We start from the raw sequence: 22,717 nt of genomic DNA, 5'->3' as shown, positions 1-22,717 counted from the left end.
AATAAAAATGTTACATCACAGTGGACCAGGAGTTTAAAAGGACATTGGCAGGGGAAGTCTAAAGATAGTCAGTTTGAGAGTTCAAGAGTGACGGTAAAATGGATTGTGAGATTGACAGACGGGTTGGTGCAGCGTCAGCAGTATTTCAGACATCATACCAGACAGTCGTGGTGAACAAGGAGCTGACCTGTCAGGTGACGCTCTCAATTTACCAGTAGATCTACGTTCCAGCCCTCACCTATGGTCATGAGCTTTGAACCGAAAGAATGAGATCGCAGATACAAGCGGCCAAATTGAGTTTCCTTCGCAGGACAGCTGGGCTTGCATAGACTACATTTACACATGCTTGTGACATGAGAAATGAATAAGACGATTCACAAGAGATACAGCAGAGAATACGTCCTGGGTGTGTTCACACCTGTGCATCAGGCTGTCCACTTGTGATCCGATCAGAAAAACCACATGTTGATACCAGGTCTGAACGGGGTCTTAGAGGTAGGGTAAGGAGCTCGGACATCTGGAGGGAGCTCAGAGTAGAGCCACTACTCCTTCGCATTGAAAGGAGCCAGTTGAGGATGTTCGGGCATCTGATGAGGATGTCTCCTGGGCGCCTCTCTGTAGAGGTTTTTGGGCACGTCCAAAGGGAAGGAGACCCCGGGGTAGACCTGGAACCCGCTGGAGGGATTATATATCCCACCTGGCCTGGGAAGGCTTCAGGATCCCCCAGGAGGAGCTGGAAAACGTTGCTAGTCAACATTGCTGACAACTTTAAAGTGGAACCAGACAAGTTGAACAAACACAATACAAAACCTTCCTCCTTTCCACTACCTCGTATATCCCCGCTCAGCCCCTGTTTAATTTTAGCCCTCATCTGATCTCTATTTTAGTTGGTGTTTTTCTCTCTTCTTCTCCAAGGTCTTCCTTCTTTTAGTTTCTTTTGTACCATAGCTTTGTAGTCGGTAGAGCTCTTGAAATAATTTCTGTACTCCAACGAAGAATTACACTAATCTACTGCTGTTATTGTTACCTTATTGGTTATTAGCCTGAGCCTGATTTATTACTGAACCGAAGTGAAGCTCGTGCATTATTAAAGAAGCTTTTTGTTCCCTTTGGCTGTTTCACATATCTCTGTGTCGAAGTTTATGTGCGCCCTCGGCTATAATTTTTTTTAATTCAGTTTTATAGCTTGCACATCCTGCAAAGCTGGAGTCACAGTTTCTGTTTCTGTTCTTTAACATTCCTAATTCATTAGAGTGGCATGGATCTGCTTTACAGATTTCAAAGGATCTTATAAATAAATGCACACAAGGCAATCATTTGTGTCTCAATGTATTCCTGGCTGAGGTGTTTGACCCAGTATATCAAATGGGAAGTTATTTTGGCCCAGCGGCTGAGAAGAAAGCTTTTTTTTTTCTCCATACATCCATACAAGGACAAGGAATGCCTCTGGTAGGAATCACTGTTGGATAAGACCCAGGCAGTCATCATTCCTGACCTACAAACTCCAAAAGCACTAAACTTTGTACTCTAACAGAAGAGTCTTATATCTCCACAAAGCCGTTCTTCTACGGGTGTTTCTGAAAATCTCATTTGGACTTTGGTCTCGAATGTCAGCTAAAACACCCGGTTCATCACAAAAAAGGCTCAGTGCTGTGGGGATAATGGTGCTGTAATGGGAAACAGAGCAACAGACTGATGGCGGAGGATAAAACCTTACTGCTCTGTGATGCTCCCGAGTGGATTTTACAGTGATGATGAAGGATACATGAAACCATCAGCAGTGTAACCATTACGGCCACCCTGTAAACATGTCCATTTGAGCACAATTAATCACATTCCAGCAGGGTGAGGGGCTGACAAATTGAGTTTCATCTGAAAAATGATGATAATGTATACAATCCTATAATGCTCTATGTGTTTGACCTCTATAGTGTATCCTTACACTGATATTTGCATAATGCTCAGTCAGCCATCCCTGCCTGAACCCGCAAATATGAGCGCTGTAAAAAAGAGGATGTTCACTAACCACTGCCTCCACTGATGTTCACCACATAATGAAAAGAGCTCTCCGCCTGTGCTCCTAATGCTGCCTTTATGGGTTAATGGCAAAAGCAGAATGTAAGATCTTGTGATGCCATGAAAGCAGCTTTGAATATCGTTCCCGTCTGTACCCGTTCTATGATCAGGGTTGCCTGAGGCAAAGCAGGTCCATTCATTAGCCCTGCCTAACTTCCATGAGCCTTTAGGCCTTTAGGATAAGGTCTCCAAAGAGAAGAAATCTCTCTCCCCCTAGTGTCCCAGCTTTTCCAATGCATCTTCAATACGGTGAGGCATAACTGGGGAAGCTGGTTCTCTTGAAAAAATAAGGTTTGCCTTAGGCCTTAAGTCATGGTAATGTTGTGCTCCACAAGGTTACTGCTTAGATCTCAGAAGGCTGTTCAACTGTAAGAGCGTGGTATTATTTGGGAAGCACCTAATTATAATGGACAGCTCTCCAAAGAGCCTACAAAGTCCCATTGAAATGACAGTAGCATTATTAGTGCATATAGTTCCAAGTTTAGAGTCTGAAAAGTTGAGCGTTTGGATTTTTTAATTGCAATCAAGACTAGAAGTAATATTTAACCTCAATGTCTTTATCTCTGGTGAGAGCTGTTTTGCTTTAGGATCAAAAGTTGGTCTAGATGGGAAAAGGAGAATTGATGCTCTCTCGCAGGTATTGTAAGGTTTTGTCACTCCTTTGTTTTCCTTCTTATCCCTTAGGCTATATTTCAAAGACTCAACAAGTAGGACAAAATCCTAACTTCAAGAAACTAAAACAGATTTTTTTTTTTCAAAGAAGAAACACTTTTGGGAAAAAATAGTATAAACATATAAAGACATTGATGTGACTTATTTATATAGTAAAATTATCAAAATCATATTTCTCGTTTCGGTAATGACGTTCCAGTGAGCTGATAATGACCGTTGACCGTTGCAGCTTGTTTATTTCACTGATTGGCATTGTTTCGATTCTGGTAGCAGTTGTTAGACAATTACACTAACTGTTTCTAAGTCATTAAGTGCTCAGAATTAAGAGTTAGTAAGTGTTAAATTCATTCCGTGATAAACTAAGTTTGTGCGTTCTAGAGTTCAAACTAACTAGCTGGTACGGACCGTTTTACTTGTGTTATTTTCAAGAAGAGAGAGAGTGGATAATGTCAGTGCCAAAGATAAGCTTATTACAGCATATGAGGACACTAACATGGCGGAGATAATGACGAGGCCAGTCTCAACCACAGACTGTATAAAAAGACATGAGTTCAACTATAAAATCAAAATACACGCCAAATACATTCTCTTTATTTAATTTTATTTTCAAATAGTCAGTTGATGCTTTAAAAAGGATGATGATTGACAGCTCTGTTGACAAATACAGCCCCTGCATCCGATCTGTTTGAGATTAGCAGAGTGGAGGAGGACCGGCGAGAGGAGACGTAACTAAAACAATTACTGCAGTCATTGAAGTTTCCATATCCGTGAACGTCTGTTTCAGACCAACACAAGAAGCTGTTCTGCTGTTAAACACGCCGGCGTGCGGGATCTTTGCTGATTTTTTCGGTAAGTTAAGTGTGTGTTTTGGTTAGCGGAAGTGTCTACGGCGGCTCCACCTGCTGATCTCTACTGCGCAGCTCTGGCTCGAAATTGTTGGAGACGCTTCGTCGATATAGTCATTCGTCACAACAAGCTGCATTAAAGTTAAAAGTTTAAGTTAGCGTCCTGAGCTGAAAGTAAGCTACTTTTTTATGTGTTTGCCCAGAATTGAAATATTTTGTAAGTCTACAGATTCATTTTGTGGTGACTATGATTTGTTTTGTGATTGTTTATGGTTTTTGTTGTATACTTTTTGTATGGTTTGTTTAGTATTGACCCTCCGCTAAGTCCCGCCCCCCTTGGTTACTGTTGCTACGCCTGTCAAACTTTTGCACCCGGCATGTAAATAGTATGGCGTTTTCAACTATAACAGTGGGAGATGTTCCAAGGGTTATAATAGCACATTTCTGGAAAAATAGTTCCCAAATATCAGAGAGAAGTACACAGAAAGGACTGCAATACGCAGTTGAAAGCTACATCCATAATATAGGCTAACTTATCAGCTTGTCAGCATTGAGGAGGACATAAAAATCGAGGCAAAAACTCACCACGAAGCAAGCGTCAGGCACCCCAAGACTTGACGTTAAGGACAATCATATACAGGAACAGCACTGTTCTTTCACAGCAGGGCAAGTCAATATATTGTTTTATTTTAAGCTAATGTTAAGTTATCTAACTCTCATTATCTAATATGTTTTAGCCCATTGCAAACTAAATTATCTCACTTTTTCGTTTTGTTTAAAGTGCGTCAGGACATTGCTCGAAGGGTCATTTGTAGCGAGCATTTCAATGACATACCCACGATAATTAAATCCCCTTTTTTCTAGTAAAATGATTTTTATTGTCATTAAGTCAGAAATCATTAGCACCTGCTATAAACAATTCAGTACAGTACAATGACTGGTATGACTCACACCTTTCACCTTCAGTAATTGGCCCCTTTTCTCTCTGTCCCAACATGCCTGCACAGATGGATGAGAACGGAGGAAGAGGAGACCTTCTTTTTCAGCTATATTTCAGCGTGCTTTCATGTCCACAAGGAGACCGTCAGAAATTATCTGCAACTCCCTCAGCAATTCCCTGGGACTCTATTGTCAAATGTATTGCTGCCTTCCTTCAACCTTTTTATAGCAGAATGAGACACAGTTGTTGTGTCTGCGCTGCAGCCATGGAGACATCTGCCACAGGTATGACCCTCTGGCTGAGTTCAGTCAAGGTTAGTTGTTTTCTCTGGGTGCGTTTATTGCTCTGTTTATTTTCCACTTCACTTTTACAGCACATTAGTAGAAACATAACAACATTCTTGGAGCTGGTGTGAGAAGATGGATGTAGGCCAGCTACAGATATTGATGGTGGATTAAGTACTGTTTGCATGTGTGTGTTTGGTTTTCCTAAATTCAGCGTAGTGTTTATTTACATTAAGTTTTTCCAAAGACAGCTGAGCCTTAATCGTCCTCCAATTCTGCCTTGTTTTTCTCTCATTAAGTTGCCAACATTTATGTCTGGGTACTGTTTTCTGTTCCAACAGCTAATAAACTTTCCTGGTTTACCACTGTTGGCTTCACTGCAGTAAAACAAATTTGAATAAAATTAAGATAGAAAAGTAGAAGTTAACAAACATACTGATTTACAGATGGCTAGGTGGTTGCTACACATTGTTTGCACTTGGTCTACATTGGCTAAAAAAATATATAATTTAAGATAGAATGGGCGAAGTGTGTTGGGAAATTAATAATAGTTCTCTTATAAGTTTAAAATAACTTTTATTATTAAAGGACCAATCCGCCCCCTGGAAAAAGCCACTGTCAGTCAAAGCTGGTGTTCTCTGTAATCGATAGAAGCAATAATATTTGAAATTGGCGCCATAGCTGTGGAGAAAGTTGTACAAACAGCTCGTGGTTTCGCCCATTCTACATTCTTACAACACCCAGTGTGCATTGCAGGAACAGCACAATGAGAGACGAGAGAGTGAAATATTACCGTTTTCCAGTCAAGGACATTGATCGCTGCAGGCAATGGCTCAGAGCGTTACAGAATCCAAAATACGATGAGAATATACCGGTGGATCGTCTAAAAAGTCTTCTTGTCTGAAGTCTACATTTCAAACCTGACGATTTTGATAGAGACATGACATCGGAGGCAGGTGTCCTAGATTGAGTGAGTGTAGTTTAGCGAGCTGCCTGGCCTCCGCCAGATGACGCGTTTTACGTAGTCCCGCGGAGGTTTCCCAGGGCCCATTGGAGAAGCGGATAACGTCCTCCAAAGGCATAGAGCAACATTACGTTTTTTTTCCTACCATAATGGCATCAGCTCCTCATAATAGCAGACTGAGGTTGAAAATCAGCGAACTGGCCCTTTAATCATCTTTTATTATATATATGGAAAAAGTATGGAAACTAGAGGCATCGTCTAAATTTGATGAGTTAGTATTAAACATGGTTGCATTAATGATGATCAATCTAGTATTGAAAAGTCTGTCAGGGTGAATATTGAAGATGAAATTTAGGGATTAAAATAAATAGATAATCCTCTTTAAAGATGAGAGGAAAATTAATTTCATATTGCTTTGTTGGGTGTGAATCAATTTTCTTGCAGCAGACAAATATCAGATTCTAGTTTGCTAATGGGATTAATTATTATATGATAATTTGCTTTATTTTAGTTTGTGAGTGGAAGTTACGCATCGTCATTAACAGTGACGAAGCGTGAAATATCTAATAGGTGTATTAGGTGTCGTTGGCGTACATGACATACAAATGGTCACAACACCAAAATACATGTAGAGGTGGGATGTGAGAATGTAAGTGAGTGCATTTGTTGGTGGAAGTGAGTAAATAGGATGTGTTTATGTTTGTGTGGGAGAGATAAAAGATTGGGTGTCAATTGTGCTTAAGGTCCATTAAGGGTGGGCCTGATTCTGCAAAATGTTCAGGAAATCACGCTGAATCCTTTTAAGGTGTTAGCCACAGCGGAGTGTAATATCATTTACGTGGATGTGTAGTGTTTACACGCACATAGAGTGGGTCTGAGTAGGTGAGCTACAAAGAACAATAGAGAGGGGAAGCTAATTTATATTGTGAACAGAATGGTAGGAAGTGATGCGTGCAGACTAAATGGAAATGTTAATAGGAGTCTCAGCCTGGTCGGTGCTTAAACATTGAATCCAGTATTCAGTTTATGATTACAAAGAGAGTAAGGAAGTCAGCGTGCTGAGATCAGAAGGGGTTTCTTTGCTGGTACAAAATAGAAAAAGCAGGGGACAGAATGTTTCAGGGTCTCTGATGAGACAGGGGTTAGTTTTAGGAGATCGCAGATGTGCCTTTTTTCCCAGCATCACATACAGACTCCTTTTTAGGGATTAAATAGAGACTACACTTTCCAAGAAAAAACTGACCATATACATATAATTTGTTCACAGCAAGTATTTAATATTCTTCTTCCACTTTTTATCCAATGTTTGGCAAGAGAGCCCACTAGGTTTGTTTTAGTAGGGCCAGTTACAGTGTTTTATTTCCCTCCAAGGCACGGCATCGAGGTTCATGCTACCCTGATCGCTCTGCTTGGTTTCCTGGTTTTGGCTGTGGTTGTGTTCAGCATGCTTTGTGGGCTCCTTCCTGGCTGAAATTGAGACTATCCTTCAAAGGCTGGAGGTTTTTTTTTTGTAAAGGCCTCAATAAAATGTAATTCTAGAATCAAGAATGGAAAGTTTTAAGTCTGGGTAAGGATTTTATTGGCCCTGCTCAGTCAACAGCTTTGTCTGTGCAACCATACAGATTGTGTTGCAGCCTTATTTCAGTTGAATATTATGGTAAAGATATCTTTAGGTATTAGATCTTTAAGCAGAGTTTCTATTGGAGTGGTCTCAGAAACCCAAATGAAGGCAGCTTCTCTCGTCAAACGTGCAATGCAATCCTTGTGTGTAGCCAGTTTATTTATCTGAATGTCTGCACCTCAAATAGTCAAGAGAGAGTGACCCAGTTCTTATTCAACTTTCTACAGTCCAGTGTACCAAGCCTCTTAAACACGTTTATCTTGAAAAGAACAGATGTAATATATTAACAGATGGGTCTTTAACCTTTGACCTCTATCAATGTGTGCTTCAGGAATCAAATCTTGCTTGTCCGCTGTCTCTGAGATGAGGAACTCGATTGGAAACTATATTAAATTAACAACTAACTCTTAATGCAATTAGCTGCCAAATGGACAAGTTTTGAGTTTAGCTGAGGAGAGCCCGTCTGTTCCAAGCTGCAGGCTGCCGCCACAACATGATTTCAGATAAAAAAGCTTCAGATTTCTATAACATATCCTGAAGTCGCAATTACGCTCCAAATGTGTGCTCTTAGTTGTTAGCTGCTTAGTAGTTAGCTTCAAACTTTGCCACAGAGGCTTTAAAGTGAATTTCCCTGTGCATTTGTGGTAAAACTGATGAAGATGTTTCTTTAATTTGCTTGTGTATTGTCCATTTATGTCTGTTTTCTACAGTTGCACTTATGAGCTTTCAGGACCACCAAACATGTACATGTGGTTGCATGACCAAATCCCAGTACTCTGAGAGGTCAAAACACCATTCTTTATCAGAGATCTCATCAGATTACTGGCAGCTTCAGATTTGCTAAAGGCTCTCCAAACTATGAGTAACAATTCTCAGAATGCTGGAAATAGGCATGGGCAGAGAAATTTTGATGATGCCTGTTTGCTAATGTATACATGCTCTATCACCGTCATTCTTGTTTATATTACAGCTGTTTTTAAACTCTCTCACGTTGTCCCTATAAGATAAGACCCGGGTTGTGATGTCATCTGAATCGGTGCCAGCTCTAAGCACAATACATGAGGAGTTCATATAACTTAGTTGTATATGTATTTGTGCGTTTAGGTGGGGACAAAAATAAGTTAATACAGACACATTGTGGGGACTCACTGTCCATGTGGGGACCAAATATGGCTCCCCTTAATGTAAGTTTATCAAATTTTAGAGTGAAAACTTCAAGTTAGAGTTGCCAGAAAATGCATATAAGTCAGTGTGCTTTCTCCCTTAAAGTGATGGAAACACAACCGTGTGTGTGTGTGTCTGTGTGTAGCCCTTTTTACACTGCGGTTCTGCCTCAGTGCCGTACAAAGGTTCCGTCTTCATGCCACCTTTGTCATTCTACATTGGACCTTGCAAGTGGAAGCAAAACGTGCACGTGAAAACAAACAGCACCTGCTTCAAATACACACTGCGCTGTTCCGCCCTGCCAGCTCTGCAGTTTACACAGACGCCGTTTCACCTCTGTTATGCCTCCGTTTCTTCCTCCGATGCCAGCTCAGAGGCGGAATGACTTCGCCCCACCTTTCCGTCTACGTGCGTTTTACATAGAAGATGGAACGCAACAGAGGCGTAATAATCCCACCTTTAACTGGCAGCGTAAAAAGGGCTTGTGTCTGTGTGTGTGTGTGTTGGAGCATAGCCTAAAGAACAACAACATTATTCAGGTGTTATTGTTTCTTGGTAGAAATTAGATAACAGACAATGTTTTAGGGCTGCAACTAACAACTATTTTGATAATCGATTAATCTGTGGATTATTTCTACAATGAATCGATTATTAATCGGACAAAAAGAAAAAAAGCTACATTTTAGTATTAGCATTATATTCATGTCATGTTTTAAGAATAAAATGGTCTGCTTGAAATAATAAACTGTCTGGTATGTTTTTTCTCTCGCAAAATACGTTTATTTACCTCCCAAGGAAAAAATCCTCCCAAGGCATCTGCTCTTTCTACCTCATTAAAAATAGCTGAATCTGCATAGTCCCTGCCAACTATGCAAATTTCCAACCGCAAAAACAAAACACGTCTCTGCCATCGTTTAGCGGCAACCTGTTGAAACTTAGCTAGCTTGAAATGTAGTAATTAGTAGTAGCAACGTTAACGTTAGTAGTCAGTAGTGAGTTTGCAAAAATCACGATGACGGTTACAGCTGGCTCGCGCATCGCCCAAGTGGTTGCCATAGGTAACGCGTAATGATATGCACAGCATCGCCCTGTCCATTAACGGGATTGGCTCCTTAGGTTTGTGACGTCTCAAACCTGCTAATCTGAAAACGTGTTGTTCAGCCTGTCCTTGGTACACTGCAGTTTAAAAGGATGGATTGAGATGCCTGCTGATGTTGTCCCTGATATGTCTTGTAGCACATGAAGAACACCACATGGAGATGTTTACAAGGTTAGACACTTGATTTTCACTGGAGGGGGTGTTTAATACTAGTTACTTAATATCTGATGTTGGCTTGCTCATCTCCTCATCTTCAGTAGAAATATATGTGTAGTTAACATATTAATCAGCCTTGAAAACGGCATATCTTTAATAATGCTGCTGTCTCTCTCTTGTACTGTCATTCCTGCTGTAACTGTTTTCCAGAGTGAGCTTATTGTTTTGCAGCCATGAGCCACATCTGCACTGCATGTGTTTCCTTGAACAAGTCATTCAGCTCTGTTAACTGTGTAGAAGCCAGATTCTGTATTAAACCTCAAACCAGAAAATAAAAACACATCTGCGGACGGCGTGTCCAGCTTTTTCCACATGCTGAAGAAACATTTTTGGTCCTTATTTCAGCCCTGCTAAAGCTGCTTCAGGATCAAGTCAACAAAAGACTTGCAACATGAATTTGTTCTCTAACTGTTTTAGTTGAAGACATTATAACTATTAGCCTAAAGTCACTTTTTCAAAAGGAAACTATCAACTTCTTTCTAACAACGTGGCTGTTTATACTTGTGTATTCAAAGCAAGAAACGTCCCATGTTTTGGTGTAGTGACTCATCATTAATTGATCCCTTAGGGGCAGCAAACTTAACATGAGCCACATGCCCTATGTCTGTGGCCTATTTCTCCTGTTTTAAATACTTTGTGGTGTCTTCCCAGAGCCCCTCCCCTTTTTCTTCCGAGGAGGGCTGAACTGAGCAAAAGGAAGCGCGTCTGGGGGGAAGGAGATGAGTATCTGAGGTGCTGTAGCGGAGAGAGGCAGGGGGAAGGGAGAGGAGATGATCGGGGGTTCCTGCTGACGGCACGCTGTGGGACTTCATGTAGGACTTTACTTCCATCAGATGGGATGTGGTGTATGTGTAATGTTGCCCACCTCTTCCTGTTATTATCACTTATGTTCTCTTTATTCATCTCACAAGTGCAGAAGGAAGGCTTGGCTGGAGCTGTGCAAACTTCCCTACTGAGCATCAACTTGGTCCTTGAGAGAACTTGTATGGTGGTAAGACGCATTTTATTTCTCACTAGTAACCTTTTAAAACCTTTCTGGAAGCATAAACATCAATTTAAATTTAGCATTTAGCATATCAAAGTGTTTTATAGCCTTACCTTCTTTTTACATGTATGATTATAAATGCTGTTGGAGTGTATCAGAATAAACAAGGCTCTAGTCTTCCTATTTGTCAGGGCATCCAGCAAAAGTTGTATTTTATGGTTAACTTTTATGCTTTAGTTTAGTTTTTGTTAGACCTTGTTTCAAATATTGTATTGTTTTAACAAAAAGAACTTCTCATCTTCATCATCTGTCATTATTTCAACTGCAAGAAGCCTAATTTGGTTTGTGCAGTGCTTTAATTTTAAGAGAGACTTCTATTCAGCATTGAGAGAAAGATGCACTTAAACTCCCTGCTGATCAAATGTGGAACTGGGGATGGCTGTAATGTTATGATAGAACATAGTTTCATCATTTTAAAGAGCTATCATTCAAACTCTACCAGACTCATTTTCAAGTGACAAATGTACACACGTAACAGTCTTGGGCACTACGCCTGGGGTCCGTTTCACAAAGAAGGTTCAACAAACTCTGAGTCTAACCCTGAACTCTGAGACGATCTACTCTGAGATAGGAAACTTTTCGTTTCCAGAACAGCTGATCAGAGTTAGTTCAATCAACTCTGAGTAGGTTCACCCGGTGTTAAGTGCGTGCACGCTGACTATAAAAAGTCAGCATTAATGGAGCCCTGACACCACGATTCACCATGGCAACGGTACACAAAAAGAGGTCCTCCTACGTCCCACCAGTGGAGCTCGAAATCCTCACGCGGACGTTCAGCGAATACGAGCATGCTTTTAGAAAAATAGAGTAACACGGCTGCAGCTGCAAAAAAGAGAGAGAAGCGGCGTGGGAAGAAACTGCTGCTCGAGTTAATGCGCAAGTTTGAACTGGTCTTTTTATTTAATACTTAATCACGACCGGAAGCTAAAATTTATATTAATTTAGGAGCAATCCAGCGGGAGAAAAAAACATACATGGAAGCACTTCAATCATATTCTAAATATTAAACTAATGAAATATCATTCAGTGGCTGTTTTAATGTGCATTAGCTTTATCCCTAACATGATGCTGACTTCACATACATTATAATTCTTGTTGATTAAACTGAATGTGTTAGTTTAAATAAATAAAAAAATTCCAATAACTTAAGGTGTCTTATTTGAGCGCTCTCTGCAGTGGTGGTGGAAAATCTAAAAATGATGACTTTGACACAGATTTGTCTTTTGATTGTTTTTATTATAATTATAAAAGACTTTTGCAAAGCGGTCAGAGCAGCACAGAGACGCAACGTTTCTTCTTTTAATTCGGTAACCGCTTAAACACACGCGTGAGACGGGCTGAATGAATGAGGAGGTCGAACGAGGGTTTTGTATTCTAGAGTGAGGAGACGGAGCGAAACTCTGAGTTTCCTGAAGAAAACCTGCTCGCGACCAGGTTAGGTTCATAGAGTCTGTTACTACGGTAACTGACCGAGGGCTTAAGTTACCTTTGTGAAACGGAAAAATGAGTTTCCCTCATTTCAGGGTTAACAGACTCACAGTTTTCAATAAACCTGCTTTGTGAAACGGAGCCCTGGTGTTATGGATGTGGTATCACACGTTGTCAGGGGTGATACTAGACACAAACACTGACCAGATTTCATTAATAATTAGCTCCCGTTGATGCAGCACACTTTTATATGAACCATTTGGGAGAATCGACTGCCAGAAACTGAAGCCTTTGACCCGAGGTTTTTTTTTTGAATGGTGCTTATTTTTTCCAAACTGTTGGAGAAGCTGAACACTCATCAGTCGACTATGGTCATCCCTGCTCTTTCACTTGACCTCTTCTACAAATCTCCCACAGGATTTAAAAAGGTTGTCGTCAAGAACAACTTTTTCTCACTTCTACACCAAACACACATCATATTTGAAATACTAAGAGAAAAAGCGAACTATTGGAAGATAAAGTCAAGCGCTGTGGGTGGAAAAAACACCCTCACATGCCACAATCTCTCAACAGGAATCGAAAAAGCCTCGCATCAAATCAACTTTCTAATCTTTCATGTCTACATAACCCTCTCATGTTTGATGATTGGATGACAGAGTGATAGGATCATTTAACCTTAAGACTTTAAGAGTCACACTAATCAATTCTAAGAAGACTTAGTTAAAACAACTCGCTTTGAACTTTAAGTTTTATTTGTTTACTTCCCTGAGAGCACAATGCCGGTAACAATTTATTGGCCATGAAGACTTAAGGAGGACTGAAATTCTTTCTGTTGATCAAATTCTTCTTGCTTTTTGTTGTCTCCAAAAATTAGAGCTCTCCTTCGTGTGCATCTGTTTTTGTGACTTGGATAAAGTAATGCAGAAGATCCTAATTGTAGGAGTTATTGTGACATTGTAACATTCCAGATATTTCAAATGCTTCATTTAAAGCATCCTCAAGTCCATTAGAGGATGTATGGCACCACAAACAAAAATAGTATTAGTAGTATTCATCACTCTCCATGCCACACAAGACGCAGACATCATGGTTGAGTTTCTGTGGCTTCCCATTTATTTCAATGGGAAACCATCAGACTGCCTCAATAAAGCAGTTTTTAATTTGACAAATTGATTTTAGATGCTAACAGGCACTTTTGGCTAATGGCGCACTCAAAAGGTTTTCAGGGTCACACACAAGCTGGCGCCAAGCTCTGTTTGTCTCATCCCAGCGTTCTCTGGGGACCGTACGGACCTGGTGATAGTGTAGTTAGCTTTTAGTGGGAGATTCAAAAGTTTCTCTCATTTCATGCGTCCGGTGTTTTCAGCCTTTTGGGAGATGTGGCAATTAGACAGATGTAATGCATGCTGTCATGTTACAGGGTGTAATGAATAATGTATTTACAGCAATATACATTTTGGAATAAGTGCACTGAACATCACATCACTTAAAATGGTTAAACACAGCAGCACACATTTTCCCCAAATGTTGGTAGACAGGCTTTGTTGTGGTGCAGTTTGGCTGTCAGATGTTTTTCTCAGTAAACTAGCAGTGTGTGCCACATCAGGCATGTGCAAATGTGCAATGCAGGGATGCACAATTGCATTTTCACACAGCATTGTGCCAGATGTCTTCTTTTCAGCTTGTTCCTTAGTTTAACACTAATCCAGCAATATTACAGACAGTTCCTTTAGCAGTAATAAATAACTTGGGGGGGGAATAAAAAGGGGGAGCACTTGGGGCGCTGGTTAAGCTCAGCTGATAGAGCAGGCGCTCCATGTACAGAGGCTACAGTCCTCGTTGCACTGATCACAGGCTCGCCTCCCACTCAGCCGATCATTCGGTGCACGTCGTCCCCCACTCTCTAGTTCCCACATTTCCTGTCTATCTTCAGCTGTACTATCGATTAAAGGGGAAAAAAAACAAAAAGCTGCATCCTACTGAAGTGTTCCTGCTTTATTAAAATATTTAAGCTTAACAATAGTCTACAGGGAATAGTGACTACTAAATGCTGGGAATCCTTCACAGGCATTTTTATGACACATTTTCTCATGACACATTTTTCCTAAGAACAACAATATAAGCCATGTTGATTCACCCTACATAATGGTCGTCATAGAGGATGTGCAGAGGTGGTTTTGAGTGGTGACAAAAAGCATAGTTGACACGTCAAGTGACATCACTATAGATCATTTTGTATGGATTACTTTGAGTAACATTCACACAAATAACAATTGATCTTTACAGTTCTTGTTTTTTCCCTTAATTTCCTTTCAGGATGAAACCCATATGCTCATGATATCCTGTCAAACAAATATCACCCTTCGGTCAATGTCCTCCGCGTTTGCAGCCAGCCTTGTACGATGCTACTATGATTATCCGACTATGCAGTGAATTGGGGACAGACCACTAGGGACAACATTCTAGGCTGATTGTCACAGCGTGTGTTTACTTCCTGTTAGTGTTTCTGTCAGTACTTCTCACATTACTGCACTTCCTGCCAGGATGTGCCAGCTCTCCTACTCTCTGTCTATTTCAGGCCTCTGTCACTCTCTCCATCTCTGTCCCATGCTGTCACTGTCAGCGTGTGTTTGTGTGGGTGTAATGTACATGCTCTATCTGAGCTGTTACACTGAGTTTATATGGCGTATATGGCCATCCTTAAATTTAGATAAAAACCAAGATTTTAAAGGATTACACTGGTTTATTAAAACTTGGCTCTTTTAGTTCAAGCGATCATTGTTATTTGTGACAATAACATTGTGCGCACAAAGGGAATATCTTGATAGAGAATGCTAAGATAGCCTTCAGTCAGCCTCACTTGACTCTTGATAGGAATGCCCATGTATAGAAAATGGATGGGTGAATAGAAACCAATTTTCTGCACCAGCAATTTTGCAACATACCCAGCCAGAATGTAGAGTTTGATAAGTACCATTTAGCCTCCTATCCAGAAGAGTAAACAAAAATGAACTCCTTCACAAAGACTTTGCCATGTAGGCTGTCACATTTGAAGATTTGCTGGTATTGTGTTGCTCTTTCCCTTTGATAATTTAATTAGTATGTTGTTAATGTTTCATGCATTTTTAATATTTTAAGTGCCCATTTTCCATTATGAGGACCATCTTGACTGGTAACTTTTCTCTTTTTGCTTTTGAGGATGAAGAGAGAAATGACACCCCCCACTCTGGCATTGTCTTCCCGTCTCTGATTTATCCGAAATAAACGACACCAACACCAGCTGACCGCCATGAATTCCTCAGGCCAGCCACTCGCTAACAACACCCCACTCTGCTACTCCATCAGCAGTCCCCCTTATAAATACAAACTGACCGTCGCCTCGGCCTACTTCCCAATGATCTTCGGCACTTTGGGTCTCACCTCCAATCTCATCGCCTTCGTAGTTCTCCTCAAGTCCTTCCGGCGGACTCATAACGGCTCGCGCTCCTCCTTCCTGATCTTCCTGGGCGGCCTGGTCGTCACAGACTTCATGGGTCTTCTGGTCACCAGCTCCATCGTGATGACCTTTCATGTTACGCACTTCAATTGGCGGAAGCTAGATCCTGACTGCCACTTCTGCAACTTCATGGGTATGTCCATGGTCTTCTACGGACTGTGCCCACTCCTGCTCAGCGCCACCATGGCCTTAGAGCGCTTCATTGGCATAAACCGGCCTTTTTCGCGCTCCACCAGCGCGCCAAAGAGCCGCACAGTCTCCATGGTGCTGATGGTGTGGTCGACTGCTGGCTGCATAGCTTTGCTGCCTCTAACAGGCGTTGGGAGCTACCACATGCAGATGCCGGGCTCCTGGTGTTTCCTCAACATCAGCTCTAAAGGAAATGACATGGCCTTCTCCCTGCTCTTCTCTCTGGTCGGGTTGACGTGCATCGCGGTGTCGTTTTTGCTGAACACTGTGAGCGTGGTGACCCTGATCAGGGTTTGCTGTGGACAGGACCGGTTACAGCGACGCAGAGACCACGAAATAGAGATGATGGTTCAGCTCATCCTCATCATGGTCATCGCCTCTATCTGCTGGTGCCCCCTCCTGGTGAGCTTTTGCATTTTAAATGAATACGTTCTATGCATTTGTGTGTATGTAATGGTGTGTTTCTTCTCCTCAATTTATTTTGAAATTCAAAAATAGATTGAGTCATTATAAGCACTTGCAGGATTGGTTGTCCAGAAAACTATGGCTATCTCAGGTATCTGAAGGCAGCCAGCCCAGACCTTGTCTGTTCAGCTCATGCTGTTGTCGGCTCTGCCTTACAACTGTTTGAACTGTATCGAGGCATCCTAAGCTCTTTTTCTTTGCGTCCTCTTAACATGCTTCATTTCTCCTCAGCAATGTAAATTCCTAACTAGTAGATCTGAGAGCTTTCTGGTCTTACCCTGGATCAGAGAGCCCCTTAATGCCTTAGTTTAGGTGATACATCTCAGCTTAAAAAGTATGGGGGAGATCAGTGCCTTAAAAGGAAATCTCCAGCTTGGACTGTGTTGACTCTGTTAATTGTAAGATAACACATACCAGTGTAATTGCTGATATCAGGGCAACATTAGTAGGTCCAACAGGACAACAAAAAAAAACTATCCAACAAGTTTAGAACAAGCCCCAGATTGGAAAAAGATCATTTAAGCACAGGTAGAATTCTGCAATTAATACTTACTTTATGGCCCAGACTTTACCAACCACACTTGCCGTAGTTGTGTGCTTTTGCGTTGTTTGTGGGTTAATAATCTGGCAAAACGTTGGGCGTGGTTAAAACCTGTACATTTTGGGATCTTAGGAATTACTTTTATAAGTTGAATGTCATAGAAAAAGCTAAAAGAAGACAATTTAAATGATAATAAATAGGGCTGTGTATCGATAAGGATTTCTCCTTTAGATTCAATTCCGATTCACAGGGTCCCGCTTCGATTCAATTTCCAATCCGATTCAGTGTCGATTTGGTTAGGGGTATTTCAGTGACAATATCAATGCCCCTCTAACCCGTTGCATTATCAACATTTTTAATGTTTACAATAAGATTTGACCCCCAAAAAGTCATGTACTTTTTATTTAACATGACCAACACACAGCAGTCAACACAATATTAATAATTTTATGAATTAGACAGCTAATTAACTTTTTTTTCAGTTCAGATTATTAGTCTGAACACCTGGCTCATGGTTTTGAATTAAACGAACTGGGGTTCAACTTGCGCGACATTTTGGCCACGAGATCTCATAGCGCGAAGAACAAAACCACACGAGACCAGTCGAGTCCGTCGGCGATAATGATGTGTCCCTCTGTAGGTGCAGTAAACAAGTCTGGGCTCAGATGAGTTGAGTCGTGCTGCGTTCAGGAGCGCTCAGAAACTTGAGTAATCAGACACGTGACCTTTTTCACACATATTTTTAAAGATCGATCGATCGGGATTCGATCGTGGGTCTTTCAAATGAGAATCGATTCGAATCGGAAAAATTGATTTTTTTTAAACCCAGCCCTGATAATAAACCACAGTTGCCCCTAAAAACCGGTGAGATCAGTCAGCTCTGCTTGAGGATTAGTATAAAGCTCATAACTGTAGAAAGGACATTGGGAATTTTCTCAAACATATTTAATCTTTATCCTTCCTACCATTGTGTCTCAATCAATGATGGAGGGGGAGGGATTGCCCCTTGATAACCTCAGAAAAAACACAATTGGGCCAAAAGGTCATGATTTATGGGTCTGTGGCTCAGATTTTTTTCTTTTTTGTTCCATCTTTTAATTTTCTGATGCTAAAGTCTTTGTTCTTGGTACAGCCTATGTGATTCCTTAAGCCTTGCTTGCATTGTCGTCTACCACACTGTCAGTTAAAAGTCAAAACAAATCTAAACATAGGGACCTAAGTTTGAGCACAAGGGTCGAGGCCTGCTGATTGGAGCCCTTTTTTCTCTGCAGTCCTGTCTAACCTCAGTTGTGTGACACTCTGCACAGATATATATTCTGGTGAGCGTGGTGACAGCTGATCCTGTCAACGATGCATTTGTTTTGTTCTGCATACGAATGGCCACCTGGAATCAGATATCTGACCCCTGGATATACATCATGTTTCAAGTGTCCCGTCTAAGGCGAGTAAAAAGTAAAAACAAAAAAACGTCTGAACGTTAAAACAATCACACAGCTTCTCCACAGTAACTGCTCACCCCCATCATAACTTTGTGCTGTGGTTGGCTGGCTACCTGAGTCCTGGACAGAATCATTTGCACCCCAGTTTACACTATGCATTGCAGCTTCCAAACCATTACCAATAAGCTATAATTATTATTTGGAGAATGCCAATGTCAACAGAGACAGTGTCCTATCTAGGTTTGGCTGCTGCTACGTTAACTTAATTCCATTCCTTGTAGATTAATAAACAGTAAATACTTTCAGCGCTTTGTCATGTTTTTTTTGCCCATGCTGCTTTCATGCCCTGGAACTAACACAGATGCTTAATCAGCAAAACCCTGATAACAATCTGCAGATTGTAGAGTTATTTGCTTACTCAAACATTTCTTTGAAGTACAGCTGCAAAAAAATCCTCACAGATAAGATGTAACCAGCAAGAAAGTCGCTCAGGCTCAGTAATTATGATACTGCAGAAAGATACAACTTGTCTACAGTCAAGCCTAGTTTATGCTACTAGCACGAAATAGCATTTTTTCCCTTTTAAGCAAGCAAGAATGAAGCTTTAGGCATGAAGTAACTTGCATCCTGGAAAAGCTGTGATCCTTTGGTCGTCCTCGTCTCTGGAGCACCTCTGAGAAAAGTTTGCTTAATTAAAACATGTGTGTGCACTTCATCAACACTTGCATGCAACAGTTTCATTACTCTGTTAAGGGGATTTGGGGAACTGTTTTTCTTGCACTGTTTAGATGTAAACCACAGGAGACAGTTTTTTGACACCATTTGAAATTGGAACAAGACAACAATAAGCCCATTTGTCATTCCTAAAGGAGCTTGTTAGCATGTTTTGCCACCACAAGAGACAGTAAGCTAATGCTAATAAGGCAATGCCTCATGTAAAATTCTGCAGCTTTATTAAAGTAGGGGGGATAATTGTGTTGCAGCAGCAGCTGCCTCAGGAGTGCCAGGGCAAAATTAGCCAAGGACTTAACATGCGTGTGTGAATTTGGATTATTAACGTGTTTTCTCTTTTCTGTCTTGTTCCTTGTTTCTAATCTCTCCCTTCTACTTTTTCAACTTTAATTTGCTGTCTGGATAAATTGTGTCTACCTTCCTTCACCTGATGGACTCACATCCATCTCATCTCATCCCTCCCCCACTCCTTCCCTTCATCATGCGTTCTTTTCTTCTTCGATCTGCCTCTTTCCTCGTCCCCTCACCACCAGGTCTTTATCGCGAAAACTGTGCTGTCCGGAGGTCCTCTCCAGATCAGATTCCTACTGCTATGGATACGCTTCGCCACCTGGAACCAGATCCTGGATCCGTGGGTCTACATCCTGTTTCGCAGGGCTGTTCTTAAGAGAATCTACCCCCGCTTCGACTGGTCTCGGGGCTCCGTCATGACTTTGTACCCGTCTATTGGCAACACCGTCCGCAGGTTCACGCGCTCTTCACTTGGGGGCACCGTGGGCTCAGATGAAACAGGTGAGACGGGGAAATCAGATGTAACAGCTACATTGAAGCAACAGCTTCCTTCTCCGTGATTGGTTGGACTTGAGTTGCTGTCTCACTAAACTGAGGGACCCAATGTGGGTTAAAGTGTGTGCTAGAGTGCGCTTTTTTTCTGAACTGCACCAATCAGTTCAAATGATTAAATCCATGCCATTGGTTTGTTTAAATCCATGCCAATGTTTTAACAATTTAACATACTGTCTTTTTAGCCACTAGGACACAGTCTGTGCTAAACAGATTTCAGGCTAATTACATGAACTTCTTATTTAGAGTTAGAGTTTTTACAATTTTTAATGTAAACATCTTACTACTGTGCACTATGCAGATGAATCTTTGTGGAGATTGAAGCAACTGTTTTAATGTGATGCCTGATTCTGATTGGATATAAGGCCTTATAGCACGTGTACACTTTGCTCAGCTCTTGAAAATGATTTGTGTTTTCAGGCGAATGCTAAGTACTGTTAAAGATATTGTTCTCTTTCTGACAGTATTTATCCTGAGATTGTTTAGAGAGCCCTTGAATGTTGAAGGATTAGTAACAGTAGGACAATTGATCCCTATCTTGATCCTCATGTTCTACAAGTGCTTCTGTGAAAATGTTAGAAAATGTTTGTTAGAACAAACTTATCCACTCTCATGTGAAGATATGCAACTGTAAATGCGACAGTCACCGTATTTATTTTTTTGGGATGTATTCAGCTGCATGAAAGGTCAGTATTTACCTTAATAGTTCAAACTTCCTAACTGCTAAACATTTGCTCTTCTTATGATAAGATAAGATAGAACTTTATTAATCCCAAAGGAAATTATAGCACCAGATAGCTCCAAAATTACAGTACAAAATTAGAGTAATCCAAAAACCAACTCAAATATAAGTGAAAACATAAAGTGTATGGGTTAATGCAAAAGAGGCAGTGCCTAAAAGAATAACGACAGTACAATTAGTTATCTACAAAAGTAGGCAGGAAGTAATGTCGGCAGTTAAATTGTATTGATGTACAAGATTATGAATTTAAAGATGCACGATATAGAAGTGAACTATACATAATAATTAAGAAAAGATGAAATTGCTCCTGATACTGCACATGGTACTAATAAATATGCAGACGTATTGCACATGATTACATAATTACAAATATAAATATAGCCAGAAAAGTATTATTGCACATAATAATCATAATGTTGTCAGTTCCAGAAAAGTATTACTGCACGTAGTGAACATAATGTAACCTGATATTGAAGGTGTTATTGCACATGATGTGGAAAGTGTTGGAATGTTGATTCATGCTCCATTTTTCCTCCTGCTAAACGGGGAGGAGTTAAACAGTCTTATGGCCACAGGTAAGACTTTCTGTGGCGCTCTGTGGTGCTGCTCGTGGTCGTGGAAGGACTCCAGTGTGGCGTGCAGGGGGTGAGCGTTGTTGTCCATGTCTCAGGCACCGCCACTAGAGACTCTAGTTCCACTCCCAGGACAGAAGTGTCTGATATAAACATTTAAGAGCCTGTAAATGTTGTAAAATACATTTAAAAAAATATACGTATTACTCATACTACTACACGCATCATATTATAATGATTTATAACATTATACTGAGTGATACTTACTGTATCACTGGTGTGGTTAGCCTCTCTTACTATCAAACTGTTTCAGCTGTCTAATTCAAATGAACAAAAACAATATTTTCCACTTAAAGAGCCTCACTGTGGCTATTGTCTTGTTTTTAACTGCCTGCGGTTTTAGATATAAAAAACACTGGACATGAAAGGTGATTCAGTTTTGCAGCTCAAATTGATATCATCAATCATATCTGAAAATATCAACAGAGAATAAATGTAAAAGGAGACACAGTGTGAAGAGAAAATTGGTTATTTGCAATTGTTTCGTGGTCTTATGTCTGGCTGAAATTTTGGGAAGCCAAGCAGCCTTTAAGTCTAATAATTTTTATGTGCAGACCTACCTCAGTTTTATATTTTGAGAATATGTCCTATTGACAAATTTGACAACGAGTTGCTCTATAGGAAGAAACATTCAAATCAAAATCTAGATCTCAAGGTGGGTTCATCAGAACATCCAATCCCTATCCGTCCTTTCCTCTGGGCCTCAGTCCAGTGTTAGTAAAACAGTTTTTACTGCTGCGCAGAGCGTCTCTGCCTCCCAGAGATGTTTAACTAAGACTTCTTGTCAGATGGGAAGGTGTTTATGAGAAAATGAACAGGGAGCTGAGGATGATTTAGTTGTTGGATGATAGTTCAGTCTGATTGTTTGGACAGTTGAATGTAATCAAGATATTGTACTTATTGTATATTTAATCATATAAACCATAAGACATTCTCTACCTGATCACCCAGATATTCACACTGATATTACACATGATTTGTATTATCACTCATATCAGTCCACTCCGTCACCAAACCACTCGCTGACAAATGGCTGAGATTTGTTGCTTTAACTCCTTTTCAGTATCATCCAATGAAAATGAAGTGTAAGTGTTGAATGTGCTCGACAGTAATGTCATGTGATTGTACATATAAATAAAGGACAAGTAAAATGCCTGGGCTTTCCTTTTAAAGGGGCCGTATCTTCTGAATGGATGTTCTCATATTTTGCATGGATGTCACATTTTTGTGTTTATTGTTTATTAAAAAAGTGAAAACTGCATAATTCTGTGTTTTTCCAAAATA

The 22,717-nt window shown here is 40.6% G+C and overlaps 1 protein-coding gene across 2 annotated transcripts; it reads left to right on the top strand.

The window, feature by feature from the left end:
* The first annotated feature begins 4,801 nt into the window (after positions 1–4,801).
* On the top strand, positions 4,802–22,679 carry tbxa2r (thromboxane A2 receptor). 2 transcript variants are annotated; one of them, XM_069680690.1, is made up of 5 exons: positions 4,802–4,846; positions 10,533–10,872; positions 15,553–16,441; positions 18,353–18,497; positions 19,750–19,977. In XM_069680690.1, exons 3-5 carry the CDS (start codon positions 15,644–15,646, stop codon positions 19,881–19,883), a joined length of 1,077 nt encoding a protein of 358 aa, XP_069536791.1. In that variant the 5' UTR covers positions 4,802–4,846; positions 10,533–10,872; positions 15,553–15,643; the 3' UTR covers positions 19,884–19,977. The 2 variants fall into 2 exon arrangements, with proteins under 2 accessions (XP_069536791.1, XP_069536790.1); XM_069680689.1 differs by lacking the exon at positions 18,353–18,497 and having other exon boundaries at positions 19,750–22,679.
* The last annotated feature ends 38 nt before the right edge of the window (positions 22,680–22,717 follow it).

The sequence above is a fragment of the Semicossyphus pulcher genome, unplaced genomic scaffold, assembly GCF_022749685.1.
Source record: "Semicossyphus pulcher isolate SPU_LCO1_2020_fin unplaced genomic scaffold, fSemPul1.0.p SCAF_4, whole genome shotgun sequence".
NCBI lineage: Eukaryota > Metazoa > Chordata > Actinopteri > Labriformes > Labridae > Semicossyphus > Semicossyphus pulcher.
Note: the sequence above shows the minus strand (reverse complement) of the source record. Positions and strands in the feature narration are given on the sequence as shown.